At 32.8% G+C, this 17,139-nt stretch overlaps 1 protein-coding gene across 2 annotated transcripts in view; it reads right to left on the reverse strand.

Moving 5' to 3' along the window:
• Nucleotides 1-17,139, reverse strand: part of LOC139519271 (furin-like protease kpc-1) — an 88,460-nt gene that overhangs the window by 59,547 nt on the left and 11,774 nt on the right. For both annotated transcript variants that reach the window (XM_071311236.1, XM_071311235.1), the window contains exon 3: nt 14,104-14,211. In XM_071311236.1, the coding sequence (XP_071167337.1) occupies nt 14,104-14,211 (108 nt within the window). The remainder of the gene's footprint in view (nt 1-14,103; nt 14,212-17,139) is intronic.

Consider the following 17,139-nt stretch of genomic DNA (forward strand, 5'->3'; position numbering starts at 1 on the left):
GTGCCATTGAGACAACTCTCCATCCAAAACAAAATTTGTAAAAGTAAACCATTAAAGGTCAAAATACTGTCTTCAACATGGAGCCTTTGCTCACACCGCACTTTAAGCTATAAAGGGCCCCAAAAATGACTATGTAAAACCATTCAAACAGGAAAACCAATGGTCTAATCTATATAAACAAAAGAAACAAGAAACATTTATGAACCACATCAACAAACGACAACTACTGAACATCAGATTGTTGACTTAGGACAGGTGCAAACAAGTGCAGCAGGTTTAAATGTTTTAATAGGTACCTTCACCCTTATCAAGCATCACAGGTGAGATATTTGAATCAATGGACATCCATCACATGTGAGATATTTGAATCAATGGACAAGCATCACTGAGATATTTGAATCAATGGACAAGCATCACAGGTGAGATATCTGAAAGTAACTGACTATTTGAATCAATGGACAAGCATCACTAAAAAATATTTGAATCAACTGACAAGCATCACTGAGATATTTGAATCAATGGACAAGAACCACTGAGATATTTGAATTAATGGTCAAGCATCACAGGTGAGATATCTGAAAGAAACCGACTATTTCAATCAATGGACAAGCATCACTAAAAAATATTTGAATCAACTGACAAGCATCACTGAGATATTTGAATCAATGGACAAGAACCACTGAGATATTTGAATCAATGGTCAAGCATCATAGGTGAGATATATGAAAGACATTGACAAGCATCCCAGATATTACTGGTTATATGAGAAAGTGTTTTAGTGAGTGCATTTTTAAGATATGTTGCATCTTGTATCCCCACTGTAAGAATGTATCATTTGAAAGCTAAGTATATATAATATACATAATGGGTTCTAAATCTTCTAGATTATTTTCAAGGATTTCTTGTATCAAGTTATATAAATATATATTCTGATGCTCTTTTCACTTTATATATTTTTTCAAGTTAAACATTTTCTATACTTCATCTTTTAAATTAAAATCTAAAGGCAGACAGAACGCTGATAATATTGTAGAAGCTTCACAGCAATAACTTCTCTAGTATTAACTAAAAATATTAATTTGCTTGTTATTCTCACTGTAGGAACAGACTTTAAAAGATTTCAAAGAAGTAAAAATTTTCAACATCAAAATGAAATCTTTTTATTAGAAGTAGAAAGGTGGGATTAAGCAATAGTCTTGTTTTACAGAAATGTAATTAAAAAAGTCATATTGTTATTCCCATATATATTTGACATTTAAAACAAGTGAAGATGAACTTTACCAGTTCCTTAGAAAGAATAGAAAGGATTAGAGAAGTTTAGGTATCACATATCTCCATTAGAGTCTAATTGTCATTAATTATTGTCTGACATGTTATTTTTACCAAATATTGACTGATTGCTGTGTTTTAAGTACATGGTACTTCTGTAACATTTGTCTAATGTCTTATAATATGGGTCGGGGTATGCCAAGTGTCAATTAACCCTATACTTTATATATGTCTACATATATTATTTAATTATTGTGATCCTGGGTTTTTCCATTAATGATTTTAATGTCCACTAAGATTCTGTAACAGAAATGGTATGAAAGCTAACAGCATCAATGGTTTGATATAAAGTAGAAATATTGATTTGTAATCCCACCAGACTACAGAGTACTCTGTACAATGTTATATATTTATATTGATCGCACTACTTCTTTATACAGCTTTTTAGCCTAAATACGCAAAAAAATATATTCGCTGATAACTACATAATTATGTAAATCTGTCTGTGACATCTTTTTTCAAGTATATATTTACATGGGTCTCATGGGTACCTTACAACCATTGCTTTAACAGCTCTACATAAAATTGTTTACCCCAAACCATGTGAAATCATCAACAATAACCAGAAACCATGAGAAATCAACAACATTAATACCAGAAACATCCTTGAATCAGAAACCTTGACACACACCTTACTAAAACAAGAGTGCACACACTGAAATGTCTCGCCTTCTATACTAATCATTGATATTATGTTGATAGCCCTAAGTATAAAGCTAAGCTTTAATACAACTGTCACATAAACTTAACATTAACCAAGATAACTAAACAAAGACCAATGAACCTTGAAAATGAGGTCAAGGTCAGATGAACCATGCCAGGCAGACATGTACAGCTAACAATGCTTCTATACAACATATATAGTTGACCTATTACTTATAGTTTAAGAAAAATAGACCAAAACACAAAAAATTTAACACTGTGCAATGAACCGTGAAAATGAGGTCATGGTCAAATAAAATCTGCGTGACTGACATAAAGATCATAAAATATTTCTATACACCAAATATAGATGACCTATGGCATATAGTATTAGATAAAAAGACCAAAACTCAAAAACTTAACTTTGACCACTGAACCATGAAAATGAGGTCAAGGTCACATGACATCTCCCCGCTAGATAGGTACACCTTACAATCATTCCATACAACAAATATAGTAGACCAATTGCATATAGTATGAGAAAAACAGACCAAAACACAAAAATTTAACTATAACCACTGAACCATGAAAATGAGGTCAAGGTCAGATGACACCTGCCAGTTGGACATGTACACCTTACAGTCCTTCCATACACCGAATATACTAGCCCTATTGCTTGTAGTATCTGAGATATGGACTTGACCACCAAAACTTAACCTTGTTCACTGATCCATGAAATGAGGTCGAGGTCAAGTGAAAACTGTCTGACAGACATGAGGACCTTTCAAGGTACGCACATATCAAATATAGTTATCCTATTACTTATAATAAGAGAGAATTCAACATTACAAAAAATCTCAACTTTTTTTTCAAGTGGTCACTGAACCATGAAAATGAGGTCAAGGACATTGGACATGTGACTGACGGAAACTTCGTAACATGAGGCATCTATATACAAAGTATGAAGCATCCAGGTCTTCCACCTTCTAAAATATAAAGCTTTTAAGAAGTTAGCTAACACCGCCGCCGCCGCCGCCGGATCACTATCCCTATATCGAGCTTTCTGCAACAAAAGTTGCAGGCTCGACAAAAAATTGCGACTGACTATTAAATAAATGTATATACATTGAAATGAATCATTTAAAATAAGAATATTGCTATTAATTCTTTGCAAGTCTCTTTTCTAACTTTAAACACAAGATTTTCAAATTTTGGTCTGAGTCAATATTTAGTATTTTCTTTGGTTTTGGTATTCATTGCTATTTTTATCTACTGTTGAGATGTAATTTGTCAAGCTGCTATGGAGCTGTTTTCCCTAATCAATACCTACGTATAAGATACAAATTACCTATAGTTTATATACTGCTTCAGGTTAAGTGTTCATTAACCTCTAACTCAGTAAAAATACACATATAATTAACAAACAGCCAGATGTGTACTTTAAGCTTCCAACTTCATGTTTCTTAAATAAAAATTCATTTCAGAGTTGTTTTTCAAGTCTAGAAAACCTTGATTTTAGTTTCTTCATTAATATGTCTAAAGAACCTGATTATCTAAGGTCATAAGCTTTGTTTTATATTGATCTTTATAAAAAGGAAGTTATATTCTATCTTATCCATTATCCTTCATAAAAAATATTAACTTGTTAAAAGTAGTAATTTTATTGAACATTATGACGTCAGGCACCATATGAACCTTGGCTGTCAGATTCTTATTACCACAGTTCAAATGATTTTATCTGGTTCAAATAATTTCAAAGTTGAATTGTTATCAGAGCCAGTAATATTTGCTATTCTGATAAAGTTCTGAGTGTAAAGAACTGTCAGCTGCTGAGATACAGGTGTTTTACGCAATACTTTCATAATAATGTTCATTTCATAATGATGTTTTATCAATGAATTAAAGAAAAACACCACAGATATGCCCTTCATGCAGCGAATTCATTTCTTTACTGTTATGCATCAGAATTAATGGTTATAATTTGAAGTTGCAGTTTTCTAACAAAATACAAAATAAAGTTTCCCCCTACTTAATCATTATTGGCATATCAAACATGCATATCCTTCTGAAAATTACATGAAAAACAAAACATATTTAATTGCCTGCCTAAAGCCAGAATTTGGCTTTCTGTGACAAATATAAATATGAATGGAGTGGAGTTTATTAAAGCTTGTTGTGACCAAATTTATGACTTGAGGATAAGTACTTATCAGTACTAGAAAGTACCAGTTAGTAGAAAGTCTGACTAAGTACCCACTGACAAGATAAGACAGTACCAATCTGTAAATATTAGCACATGACACAATAAACTTGTTCAATATTAACATATGGTAAACATGCTAATTAGAAAAGAACTTCATTAATTAGATATACCGGTAAGAAGATGTGGTATGAGTGCCAATGAGACAACTCTCCATCCAAGTCACAATTTGATCAAGTAAACCATTGATTAAGACTGAATAATTGAGACAGTTATAGCTGACTAGGACCTTAATCTTTGTATGTGTCATGGTGTGTTATTTGGCTTACATTTGTGTTAGTGTTATTTTGGATAAAAATTATGTTTTATTTTAAGAAAGAAAATTTTATGTTTGTATTTTGTAATATATTAATTAATTTGTTAAATTAATTTTACCTATGCTGTGGCAAGTACTCGATATGTCACAGTTTGATTAAAGACTAATTGTAATTAGCATATGTCACTTGGAAAGTTTATGTTTTTATCAAAGTTTTTATCAAAACATTATAGGATTAGGCTTTGTTAATTAATGTCTATTTTTTGTTAATGAGAGTAATATTTACATGTCGAGTCATATTGATTTATATTTGGTTTTAATATAAATAGCGTTGTGAAATTTTGGAAAAGCAGTCACCTTTCGGAAACCTAACCTTTCACTACTAAAGTCTATTATACTGGATCTGTAAGACTGTCGATCAGTCTACTAGTTGACTTTGTAGTGTTTAGACAAAAATGTATTTTTGACTCACCTTTTATTTTTGGGAATTTTTAAGATAGCAGTCAGTGTTTCGGAAGCGTAACCTCACACTACTCATGTCATTATACTGGACCTATAAGACTGTCTACCAGTCTACCAGTTGACTGTGTAGTGTGAGACAAAATTTATCTCTGACTCATAATTTAACTTTAGAAAATTATACTTTTGAGAAACTTTTATTTTGAGACTTTTACATTCATGACATTCTGAAATTGAGATTAAGTATATTTTATGATTTAGTAATTTTGGCATTTATTTTATATTTTACATTTTGAAGAGAAATAGTTTTACTTTGGATTTGTTATTTTGAATTGATACTTTGTACTTAATTAGATTATTATTATTTGGCATTGTTTATTGATTGATTTGTTATCATTCATTTAAATCGTTATCGTTAATTAAATTTTGAAAACCTTCCTTGCGTTTTAGCTATGCCTATCAGAACATTAAGTCTAGCGATAGACTGACCCCCTGTCCCTTGGTTCCAGCACACACGAGTTAGCTCCCCCTTATCTAACAGTGCTCTCGAGTGGACCTTGGTGACAGATATGGTGGATTGACCCGAGGCATGATACAAAAGAGATTCTGAAACTGCATAGCTAGAATGTAGGTTGGCAAAATTCATTCAAAATTATTTAAAACTTAAATTTCAAAATTGAGACTACAGTAGGAGAAACAGTGAGAGGAAGAGAGAACCAGTAGCAGGAGAGACAAGTTGCAGATTCAACAACACATAACTGAAAGATAAGTACATCTTGCTTATTATATTACACTTTAATATTTTTTAGTGAAAAGTATAGATGTATGTTGATTCTTGGTGTAAATCTGTTAACTTTAAATAAATATTTATTTGTGCAAAAACTTTACAGAAGTAAACATTCAGTTCAGGAGAAACTGTACTTGTGCAAATGATTTTATGCGATCTGGAAATTTTACTAATAGTAGAGAGAATATAACATAAACTATATACTGATAAAAAATACTTTTAGTTTCAGTTTGGTAATTGGAATAGAAATTTCATCATGGGTAGAAAGAGAATTTCAAAAGGATGGTGTTGCCAAAAAGACAGATGTGCCAAGCTTTCCAGTGTAATACCAGGAACAGCAAGTTTCCAGTTTACTACAACCATGGAGAGGAACTTTGTCGAAATTGGATTAGAGAACCATCAAGTGAGATGTTTAGTTGACAGTGGAGCATCTTTTAGCTGTATCAGCCAACATCAGTTGTACCGTTTAAACACAACTACAACGATACAGAGATCATCGATCAATAGTGCAATAGGTGTCTGCGGAGAAGTGCATGCAATAATTGGCGAAACAGTGCTACAGCTATCTTTTGGACAATACAAAATTAACCAGAAATTTCGTATATTTGAAACACTACATGCAAAAGCTATATTAGGATTAGATTTTTTGAGAGACAATAAAGTAAAAGCAGATTTTGAAAACATGACTTTAACCATACCAACTCAGAAGAATACAGCAATGAACATGGAACATCAAGATAGTGTTGCTCATGTTACCATAGCAACCTTGCAAGACAATAGTGCAGTTATAGCTTTGGCAGAAACCGTGAATTCAGTGATTTTAGAACCTCAGTCAGAAACAATTATACCTGTTAAAATTCCAAAATTTCATATAGGAAGCAGGGCTCACGCTACCAGGCGACTTGGGCGAAGAAGTCGCCTTCCCGACCGTCACTTCGCTTTCCCCGACCCCCAAAAGCGAAAACAAGTCGCCCTGTTCTTGACAACAGTCGCTTTCAGTCGCTTCCATCATCGGACATTTTCAATTTTTACCAAGTTGATAAAACATCAATTTTTTACTGATAATTAAAGAAATTCAGACATAAACGATTCATTATCTTTAGAAAAGAGGTTGAAGCATTGTCTTCGCAGAGTGTAGCAGGTTATTTGATAAAAATACAACTTTTTATCACTTCGTGCATTTCCGGTGCTTGTTACTCGAAAACGTACATCAACCTATTTCGGCGGCAAAATAAGTTTGTTTCTTCATTTAAACGTGATAAAAGTTGCCTCCAGTAAATGTTTAATCCATTTATTGCATTAAAAACGTCATGTTCTTTTCCAAATAACTTGTCAAACATCGTTTATTTTTGTAAATTTTCTTGCATTCGTCCGCCATTGACCGATTTCTAAACTACGGATCTGAACCGGACCAGCTATGACCGAAATCCGTACTTTTACAATAATTACTACGGACGCACGGATGGAACAGCTGACAGAAGAATATTGATCCCAAAGGGAAAAATTACGCATTCCACACGCATTAAGAGACTTTTGGTTACATCTAATTGATTGGTGTATATAATTCCCTATATTTTTTATGGATTGTTTCAAACTATTGATGAAAGTTGCTTAACTCTTGAGACTATTATACTAATATCAATATATTATGGCCCAGCTTAATAACTTTTATATTTTTTTATGAGAAACACTGAATTTCATACACAAGATAATTTTTAATTAAATTGTAATTGATATATTATAATTTCTTTACATTTTTTAAAATAATTTTTTTTTTTTTAGTGCTAGATATTTAGTTGGTAGTTTCTCACAAGAACCTTATAATTAGTAAAACTTAAACAACTTTTAATTTCAAATGTTACTTTAATTGTAATTTTTTACTCATATGAATTGAACAACATAAAAAGAACATTATTTACATATGGCCCTTTATACTATTGTAAAATCCAAACATTGTAGCGCACCGCGCGAATGAGCACTTCTCTTTCAAATCTCACCACTTCTCCCTATCAGTTTCAAAAAGAGAAGTCACTTCTCCCTATAATTTTGAAGTAGTGTGAGCCCTGGGAAGTACAGTAATTTTAGAACCTTGCCATAAACTTCAGTCACGCTTTTCTATAGCTGGTGGAAAAACAGTTTCAAACATTGATAATAACAACATGGGAATTTACAGACTTTTAAATCCAACAAATCAAACTATCTATTTGGACTCGAAGTTACAAATTGCTGTTGCACAACTAGTTAACTTTAGAAATATTCATGCTTTCAAAGAACAAGATGAAGGATTTTTATGCAGTGTTTTGAAAAGTGAGAAATATTCAAATAATAACTGTAAAAATGTATTAGCAGACTTAGGGATTAATTTAGAGGATACAGATTTGAATTTGGAGCAGCAACAAAAACTTTATAAATTTTTAAGCCAGAATAGAGACATATTTGCCAAGGATTTATCTGAACTTGGTAAAACTGAAATGCACTATCATACCATTCATACAAAGGGCGATAAGGTGGTTAGTTTAGCACCTTATCGTCAATCACCACAGATGCGTGCTGAGATCGAGCGACAATTAGATGAGATGGAGAGACATGGTATCATCGAAGAGTCTACATCACCATTCCACAGCCCTGTAGTTCTAGTGAAGAAACAAAATGGCGAATTTCGTTTTTGTGTGGACTTCCGTGTGCTAAACAAGATAACAGAACCACTTTCATTTGGAATTCCACACATGTCAGACATTTTGGATACTTTAGCTGATGCAAAGCCTGAGCTATATTCGACTATCGACCTTCGTTCAGGATTCTGGCAGGTACCGTTAGACCCTGCCACAAAATACAAAAGTGCTTTCATCACCCACAAGGGAGTTTACGAGTTTAACAGACTAGCATTTGGTATGATGAATTCACCAATGACATTCCAGTGTTTAATGACCAAAGTGCTGAAAAATCTAAATTTTAAGATCGCGTTAGTCTACATCGATGATGTTTTAATTTTTTCGAAGAACTTTGAGGAACATTTACAACATTTAAATTTAGTGTTTACAAATTTACGCAGTGCTAACTTAAAATTACATCCGTCAAAATGTAAATTTGCAAAGAAAGAAGTAAAATATTTAGGACATGTTATTTCTAAAAATGGAATTAAAGTGAACCCAGAAAACACAGAAAAAGTGAACAATTTTCAAACTCCTAAGAATGCGAAACAAGTGAAAAGTTTTCTAGGGATGGCAAACTATTACCGGAAATTTGTAAAGGACTATGCGTGTATTGCTACACCATTAACATCACTTTTGAAGAAAAATATAAAATTTAACTGGACATTGGAATGTCAGAGGGCATTTGATACTCTGAAAAATGCACTTATCTCAGCACCTATTCTAGTGTTTCCAGAATTTGATAAACCATTCATATTATCCACAGATGCATCTGAATATTCAATGGGATATGTGCTAAGTCAGATTCAGAATGGAGTGGAGCATTCCATCGCTTATGGTGGAAGATCTCTGCGTGGTTCTGAACTTAGATGGCATATTACAGAAAAGGAAGCACTAGCTTTAGTGGATGGAATACAGCACTTCAAACATTATTTGGCAAATCAAGAATTCACTGTGTATACCGACAATGTATCTGTTAAGTATCTGCAGAAAATCAAAGACTGTCAAGGTCGTCTAGGAAGATGGAGTTTGCTACTTCAGGGATACAACTTCAAGATTATACACCGTGAAGGCTCTAAGAATACTGCCGATTGTCTATCCAGACAACAGTACACAAATTCAACAGCACAAGATTCAACCGATTTGGCAGAACATTTGTACAATATCAATGAAAAGGAGTATACTGAAACTGTATTTTTTTATAAAGGAGAAAGTGAGGAAAATGTAATCGCGAACATACAAGAAACTGAAATTCAAGAACCAGAACTTATAAACTTATCCAAACATCAAAAAGAGTGTCGTGACTTTGCAGAAATATACAGATATAAGTTTAATAGAGAATTACCAGATGATGCAATTTTAGCGAGAACAATAGTGGCCGAATCATACAATTTTGAACTAGAGGACGGAATTTTAAAACATTTTTATTCAAAGAGATGTAAGCAAGTGCCGAGACATGAGCGTTTAGTGAAACAGATAGCTGTTCCTAGAATTTTACGTGACGACGTTTTAAGGTCTTACCATGACTGTATTCTAGGCGGTGGTCATCAAGGTTTTGACAGAACATACTCATCACTTCGTAATAAGTACTTTTGGCCTTCAATGTATGAGGATATTAAACAATACGTTAAGACATGTGAAGTGTGTCAACAATCGAAAAGGAATTATGGTGCTAAACGACCACCTCTTAAACCACAAATAAGTGATGACATATTTAGTAGATGGCATATGGACATACTTAGTGGTCTACCTACAACTCCAGACAAATACAAGCATGTACTTTTAGTGGTGGACAGCTATTCTAAGTGGAGTGAAATATTCCCTTTAAAAACACAAGAAGCTGGTGAGGTAGCAGGAATACTGTACAGGGAGATTATCACAAGATACGGAGCACCTAGAGTTCTCATATCAGATCGCGGCAGGAATTTTACCTCGAACCTTGTAAAAGCATTATCTGAAATGTTTCAGATTACAAGACATTTAACGAGCTCCTATCATCCGCAAACCAATGGATCTGTTGAAAGAATGAACTCCGTTATTCTCCAATCTATACGCAGTTATGCTAAGGATCAGCAAGATGACTGGGTTCATCTATTACCAGGAATCATGATGGCATACCGAGCCACACCAGCAACTCAGTCAACTGATTTCTCACCATTTTTCTTGTTGTTTGGACGAGAGATGTGTCTACCAATAGACACTTCTTTAATACCTAAGGAACATTTGGCCCAAGATCACAGGATATTCTTAGGAAGAATTCTACACAATTTAGAGAGAACCAGGAAAATTGCGTCAGAGAACATTGAAGTAGCCCAAGAGAGAAATAAACGTCAATACGACAAGACAGCACAGGAACCAGAGTTTAGACCTACCCAAAGAGTTTGGCTGTATTGTACAAAAGTTCCCGTAGGAAAGGCTCCAAAACTACATCGTAAATGGGTAGGTCCATATTATATAACTCTTGTGAACAGATCAAACCACACATATAGAATCAGAAATTGTGGGAACAACAAAGAAGTGAAGTCACTAGTAACTGCTCATAGGTTGAAACCATACTATGACCCTAACACTCGCCCAACTAATCCACCTCAAGAACATGAAAATGATGAAGAAGAGTTAGATCCAGACGAAATAGGTCGACAAGATAACAATGACGGACAACAACAAAATCGAAGACAACAAAATGGGGACAACAATGACAGACAACAACAGAACAGAGGACAGCAAAATGGAGACAACAATGACAGACAACAACAGAACAGGGGACAGCAAAATGGAGACAACAATGACAGACAACAACCAAACAAAGACCAGAGAATTGGTAACAACAACCAGAACCAACCACGCAATCCACCTGTTGGCAACACCAAACCATCGTGTCAAGATTGTAAACGAGGAAATTGTACTCCATTTAGGGAAGAAAACATTGACCGTCTAATGGCTTCAAATCGAGGTAATGGTACACTATATTACAAAATAAAATTCAAAACAGGGCAAACTGAGTGGCACTTTCCATGCAAAATTCCGACAAATATAGTGCGTCAATTCCATGCAGACAGAACTATGAGCGGGAAAAAGAGAAAAAGACCTCTCAATCAAACCAAGCATAAATTCTTTAATAAATCTGACAACCTAGGAAATGAGGAAAACAATAAAAATAGTGACAATTCTCAAAAAGAATCTGTAAATGTGCTATCAACCAACAACAACCCTTCTTTGGAATATTCACAACTTGAAAAATTACTAGCAGTGCGTTTTATAAATCAAAGGGCTTATTTTCTTATTCAAACCGGAATTATTCAGAGGTGGCATTCCATTACATCTGTTCGTAACCATGCACACAATTTTCTCAAATACTTTACAACAATATTTGAGGAGAGATTGCTGCAAGAGAAATTGAGGTATCTTAAGGAAAAACACCAGGGAACATTGAAACAAGACTTTAGTAGCTGTGGTCAGGGGTATGAATTACATGAAGCAAGAGTTGACAATAGTGGAAAAATGGAGTTTTTGTTAAGTTGGATGAACCCAAATATGCCTCCAGAATGGCAGACTTTTGATGAAGTGCCGAATGGGTGCATTGACACTTTCTTAAAAGAGTTAACTAGAGAGTTCCAAAGTGAGATAAATCCATGGTGATTTGTTTTAAACAATTTGTGACTGTTAGGACAATGTTTGAGACTTGAAAATAATATTTTAGTAGCATGTAAATCTATTTAATTTTTCTAAAACATTTTTTTTTTCGGGGTAGGTAGTTCTAGGACTTAGTGTGAGTGCACGCATACTATTTCTTATTACTACATCTTTTGATTTTGGTTAAAGTGTCTTGTTTTTTGGAGATTTACAAAAAAATATAAAGGTTGAGAGAAGCTAGCTAGCTAACAATTATTGTACATATATATTTTTGTTTCTGGCGCCAGGTTATATATAATTTGTATAGAGTGTATTGAGATATTTTTGAGATGTTTATATGTGAATGTATATATCATGTTTGGGGACAAACATATTGGAGTAGGGGGGAATATGTCATGGTGTGTTATTTGGCTTACATTTGTGTTAGTGTTATTTTGGATAAAAATTATGTTTTATTTTAAGAAAGAAAATTTTATGTTTGTATTTTGTAATATATTAATTAATTTGTTAAATTAATTTTACCTATGCTGTGGCAAGTACTCGATATGTCACAGTTTGATTAAAGACTAATTGTAATTAGCATATGTCACTTGGAAAGTTTATGTTTTTATCAAAGTTTTTATCAAAACATTATAGGATTAGGCTTTGTTAATTAATGTCTATTTTTTGTTAATGAGAGTAATATTTACATGTCGAGTCATATTGATTTATATTTGGTTTTAATATAAATAGCGTTGTGAAATTTTGGAAAAGCAGTCACCTTTCGGAAACCTAACCTTTCACTACTAAAGTCTATTATACTGGATCTGTAAGACTGTCGATCAGTCTACTAGTTGACTTTGTAGTGTTTAGACAAAAATGTATTTTTGACTCACCTTTTATTTTTGGGAATTTTTAAGATAGCAGTCAGTGTTTCGGAAGCGTAACCTCACACTACTCATGTCATTATACTGGACCTATAAGACTGTCTACCAGTCTACCAGTTGACTGTGTAGTGTGAGACAAAATTTATCTCTGACTCATAATTTAACTTTAGAAAATTATACTTTTGAGAAACTTTTATTTTGAGACTTTTACATTCATGACATTCTGAAATTGAGATTAAGTATATTTTATGATTTAGTAATTTTGGCATTTATTTTATATTTTACATTTTGAAGAGAAATAGTTTTACTTTGGATTTGTTATTTTGAATTGATACTTTGTACTTAATTAGATTATTATTATTTGGCATTGTTTATTGATTGATTTGTTATCATTCATTTAAATCGTTATCGTTAATTAAATTTTGAAAACCTTCCTTGCGTTTTAGCTATGCCTATCAGAACATTAAGTCTAGCGATAGACTGACCCCCTGTCCCTTGGTTCCAGCACACACGAGTTAGCTCCCCCTTATCTAACAGTGCTCTCGAGTGGACCTTGGTGACAGATGAACTCTGCTCAGAACTATAACATGCTTAACTTTATGATGTAAACTGTCTACCATTCTCAGCTTTATTCTACACTTGTCAGTATAATCAACTACCCCATAGACTAGGTGTCGCAAAGGTCACTCTTGGTTTAAGCAATATCTATCACCTACAGATTGTGTGTCTGAAAGGTTATTCTTGATTTAAAAAGAAATTATCATATACAGATTATGCATCTGAAAGGTTCATTCTTGGTTTAGACACAATGTACCACCAGTAAGACCTGTTTCTGAGGGCATGTATTTGATCAATTCGGAAGGTGTCAAAAGTCAGGAATCATAACCAAAACATTTGATACTGATATTGACTAGTCTGTCTTTACCAAATGATTGCATTGACAAACAATGAATTGTAATTTTTGATCTTTAGATCATCTAACACGGTCCTAGGATTTTTAAATTACATAAAATAGGTACCCGCTTATGATGAAATCCAGCCTGCTTAACTGACATCATCATACTATAAGCAGGGGGAGAACATTTTGTACAATACAAAAAAAACATAAGTACAATATTGATATTTGGGTCCTTATTAAAATAGAAAGCTATACCTACCAAGTACCACATTCTTGACCTCCCCCTCCCCCCACCCCCCATGTTTATTACAACTATACCTACCAAGTACCACATTCTGGACCATTTTGGATCATTGAACTCATAATTATGTGGGAAATAAATGTCTCTTTTTACCCTCTTCTTTATAACTTGCTGCTCTAACCAATGCACCTACAAAATATAAAACCACACATACTTTTTAAACATTTTAACACACATAACTTGCTGTCTAAATCAATCTACATATGAAGTACAAGAGTTTTTTTCATGAAAGTTTTTCAGACAGTATATTTGCTGCTAAGAACATTTTATGTACCAGTAGCTCATTCTAAAGAAAGCTAATCTTATAAAAGAGGAATAATTTAGATTTATGAGATATTAAAATGATTTAAGCTGATCTGGTCTACATTTAAATGTTAAAGGTACCAGTAAATTGTACTCTGTCAGCAATATCCCATTTATAATTACAATTAGGTTTGGTTTCTTCTATTGAATGATTGTTGCTTGCTTTACAGCCAGTGTAATGTATTTGAATCTTTGCATCCTAAATGTTTATCACCAAGAAAACTTTTACAAATGTATACTTAGTATATATATATGTGTTTATGAACATGATGACACCCATTTACGTAACCCAAGTGTTGTTAATCACTTTCCAAAAGAAGCAAACTTTTAAATGTATCAACTATTTGGAACCTGATTTTTAAAAGGCTTCTATACTTTCATTTTTTAAACATTTCAAAACGAAAACTTGAATTCAAAATGCAAAATTTTGTAAAACAAATTTTCAATAAATTTGTTCACATCAATTCAAAATGGCAAAATTTGAGAAAAAATTGTACAGAAATAGTTGACATTTTTGTATAAATTATACACTATTAAAGTCAAACTTGATTTAAAAGTGCAAAATGAAGAATTTTCATTACTGTTCAAACAATGTGCCTATTATTTTTTTATTGATAAACAAAATGCCTACACTTACTAAAACATCTGTCAAAGGGTCTACTTAAAGTATCAAATAAAATGACTAATGTTTAGTAATCATTTCTATAATAGGTAAAACATTATAGAAAAGTCATGCCATGATCATATTTGCCTCAATTTATATTTTATACCAGATTCAAATATCTTTGATAAATTTCTTATAGAGGCAACAAAACTTTAATAAATGAAGAGGAAATTTTAAATAATTTGATTAAAATTGCTGCAAATAGTTGGCCTGTAAGAGAGATTCAAATTTTAAATTTCAAAATCAAAGTATGCTCCCAAAAATCCAAAACCCAGCCCAATAAATTCTTAATAAAGTTGTACAGATTAGTAAATGATTACTAATGTAGAGGCCTGGTGTTCAGATGTATAAATGTAAAATATGTATTAAAATATACAAAGAATTACAACTTTGGCTTGCAAATTTCTCTTAAAAAACTTGATTCATTGGTTTGACCTGACAGGGCCTGAACAGTGGACAGAGCCTACAACCTTCCTCCCTGAAGGTGAGCACACTAACATGAAGTCAAGTTTCATATGAAAATGAAAGGATTTTAACATCTTCAAAAGTCTGCTGGATCTTTTTTCTTTTCCCCATCTCTTTTATCTAATACATTTGTAATTGCGCAACAAAAACAATAGATTCTGTAGGATTCTACAGAGATATAATGCCAGGTATTCAGTTTATTGTAGAATGATTACCCCAGTGTGATATTGTCAAGGGATTACCCCATCCTCTATCTAAACATCCCTGACATTAACACACAAGTTCAAACAAAAACACTGCCATTAATGTAGATCAACAAAAATCAACCAACTTTCTCTACTACACTATCATGTCAAATAAAAACAAGAATAGAACTCTTAATGGACTGTTAAATTAAAATACCATACATAATTTCACAGTGAATAATGCAATACCAATCTTACAAACAATGTTCAAGTGTGTGTTAAACATTGTAAGGATTTATATATCTGATAGTATGCATAATACACTGAAGATCAAAGTATAACGTTAGAAGTTTAATGTAGATGATAGGATCTGAGAACAGCAAGACCTATACACATCAGCAGGCTGTTATAAAATAGTATTGATTGAAAAAATCTGCAAAATAGTAAAAACAGATCTTCTTACAGCATCACTATGTGGATAGAGTCTGAGGATAGAGTTTCTCCCCTGGGGATCACTCTCTACCTAAGGACACAAAAAAAGTGTTACCTCCTGGCATCCCATCAGTCAATAAGTAGGTGATGATATATGTAAAACTTGATTTTTAAAGAGGTAAGCAGACTGTAATAAGAATAAACTTGAAGACAGTTTAGTATACATACAATGTACCTGTAATATTTAAGAGTGGGTGAGATGTGGTATGCCTATGAGGCACCCATCATACAAATTCATAAAATACAAAGTTTATTTACAATTCAAAGTTATTTTATCTCTTTTTGAGATGCAACTTCAGTTTGGGTTTTATTCAGAATAAAAATTGTTTTTTGATTTTGATTTTGATTTGATATTGCACCTATAAACACGATAAGGTAGTTGCTATCAGATCTATATAAATTCTTATCACAAGGCAAAACTCTACTTTCAACCTTCCTATTTTCTAATGAAGTCTGAAGATGCGCATCCTGTTGAAAAAAAAATGATCATAATTTTGTGAATTGATAAGATTGAAGAGGAAATTGATAATTATATCTCAGTCAGTTCTGCTTGTATCAGATACAACTTCTAAAATATACATATTGTATAAGAGTGAAATAGATTAATATGTAATTGATTTTTGTTTACATTAAATGTTACAGAAGTTATTTACTAGTACAAATGTAGTATTGAAAAACTTTTCAGAAAGTTCTCAGTTAAACAAAGATACACAAGGACTTTGCAATGCAATATAGTTGTTTTTAAACTTAGTTTTTAATATGCATAAGAGTGAATGACTCGAGAAAACTGTGGTCATGTGCAAAGAAGAAATCGATCAATGTAAAACTGTTTTTTTTTGTAGATTTGGCTAGAGGAACAAGGGTTTTGTGTAAAGTGGAGCAGAACAGATGCTGGCAGGTTCATTGTGACATAGGGCTCATCAGATCAGTACATGTATATGTAGGAAA

Source organism: Mytilus edulis, chromosome 4 (genome assembly GCF_963676685.1).
Source record: "Mytilus edulis chromosome 4, xbMytEdul2.2, whole genome shotgun sequence".
NCBI lineage: Eukaryota > Metazoa > Mollusca > Bivalvia > Mytilida > Mytilidae > Mytilus > Mytilus edulis.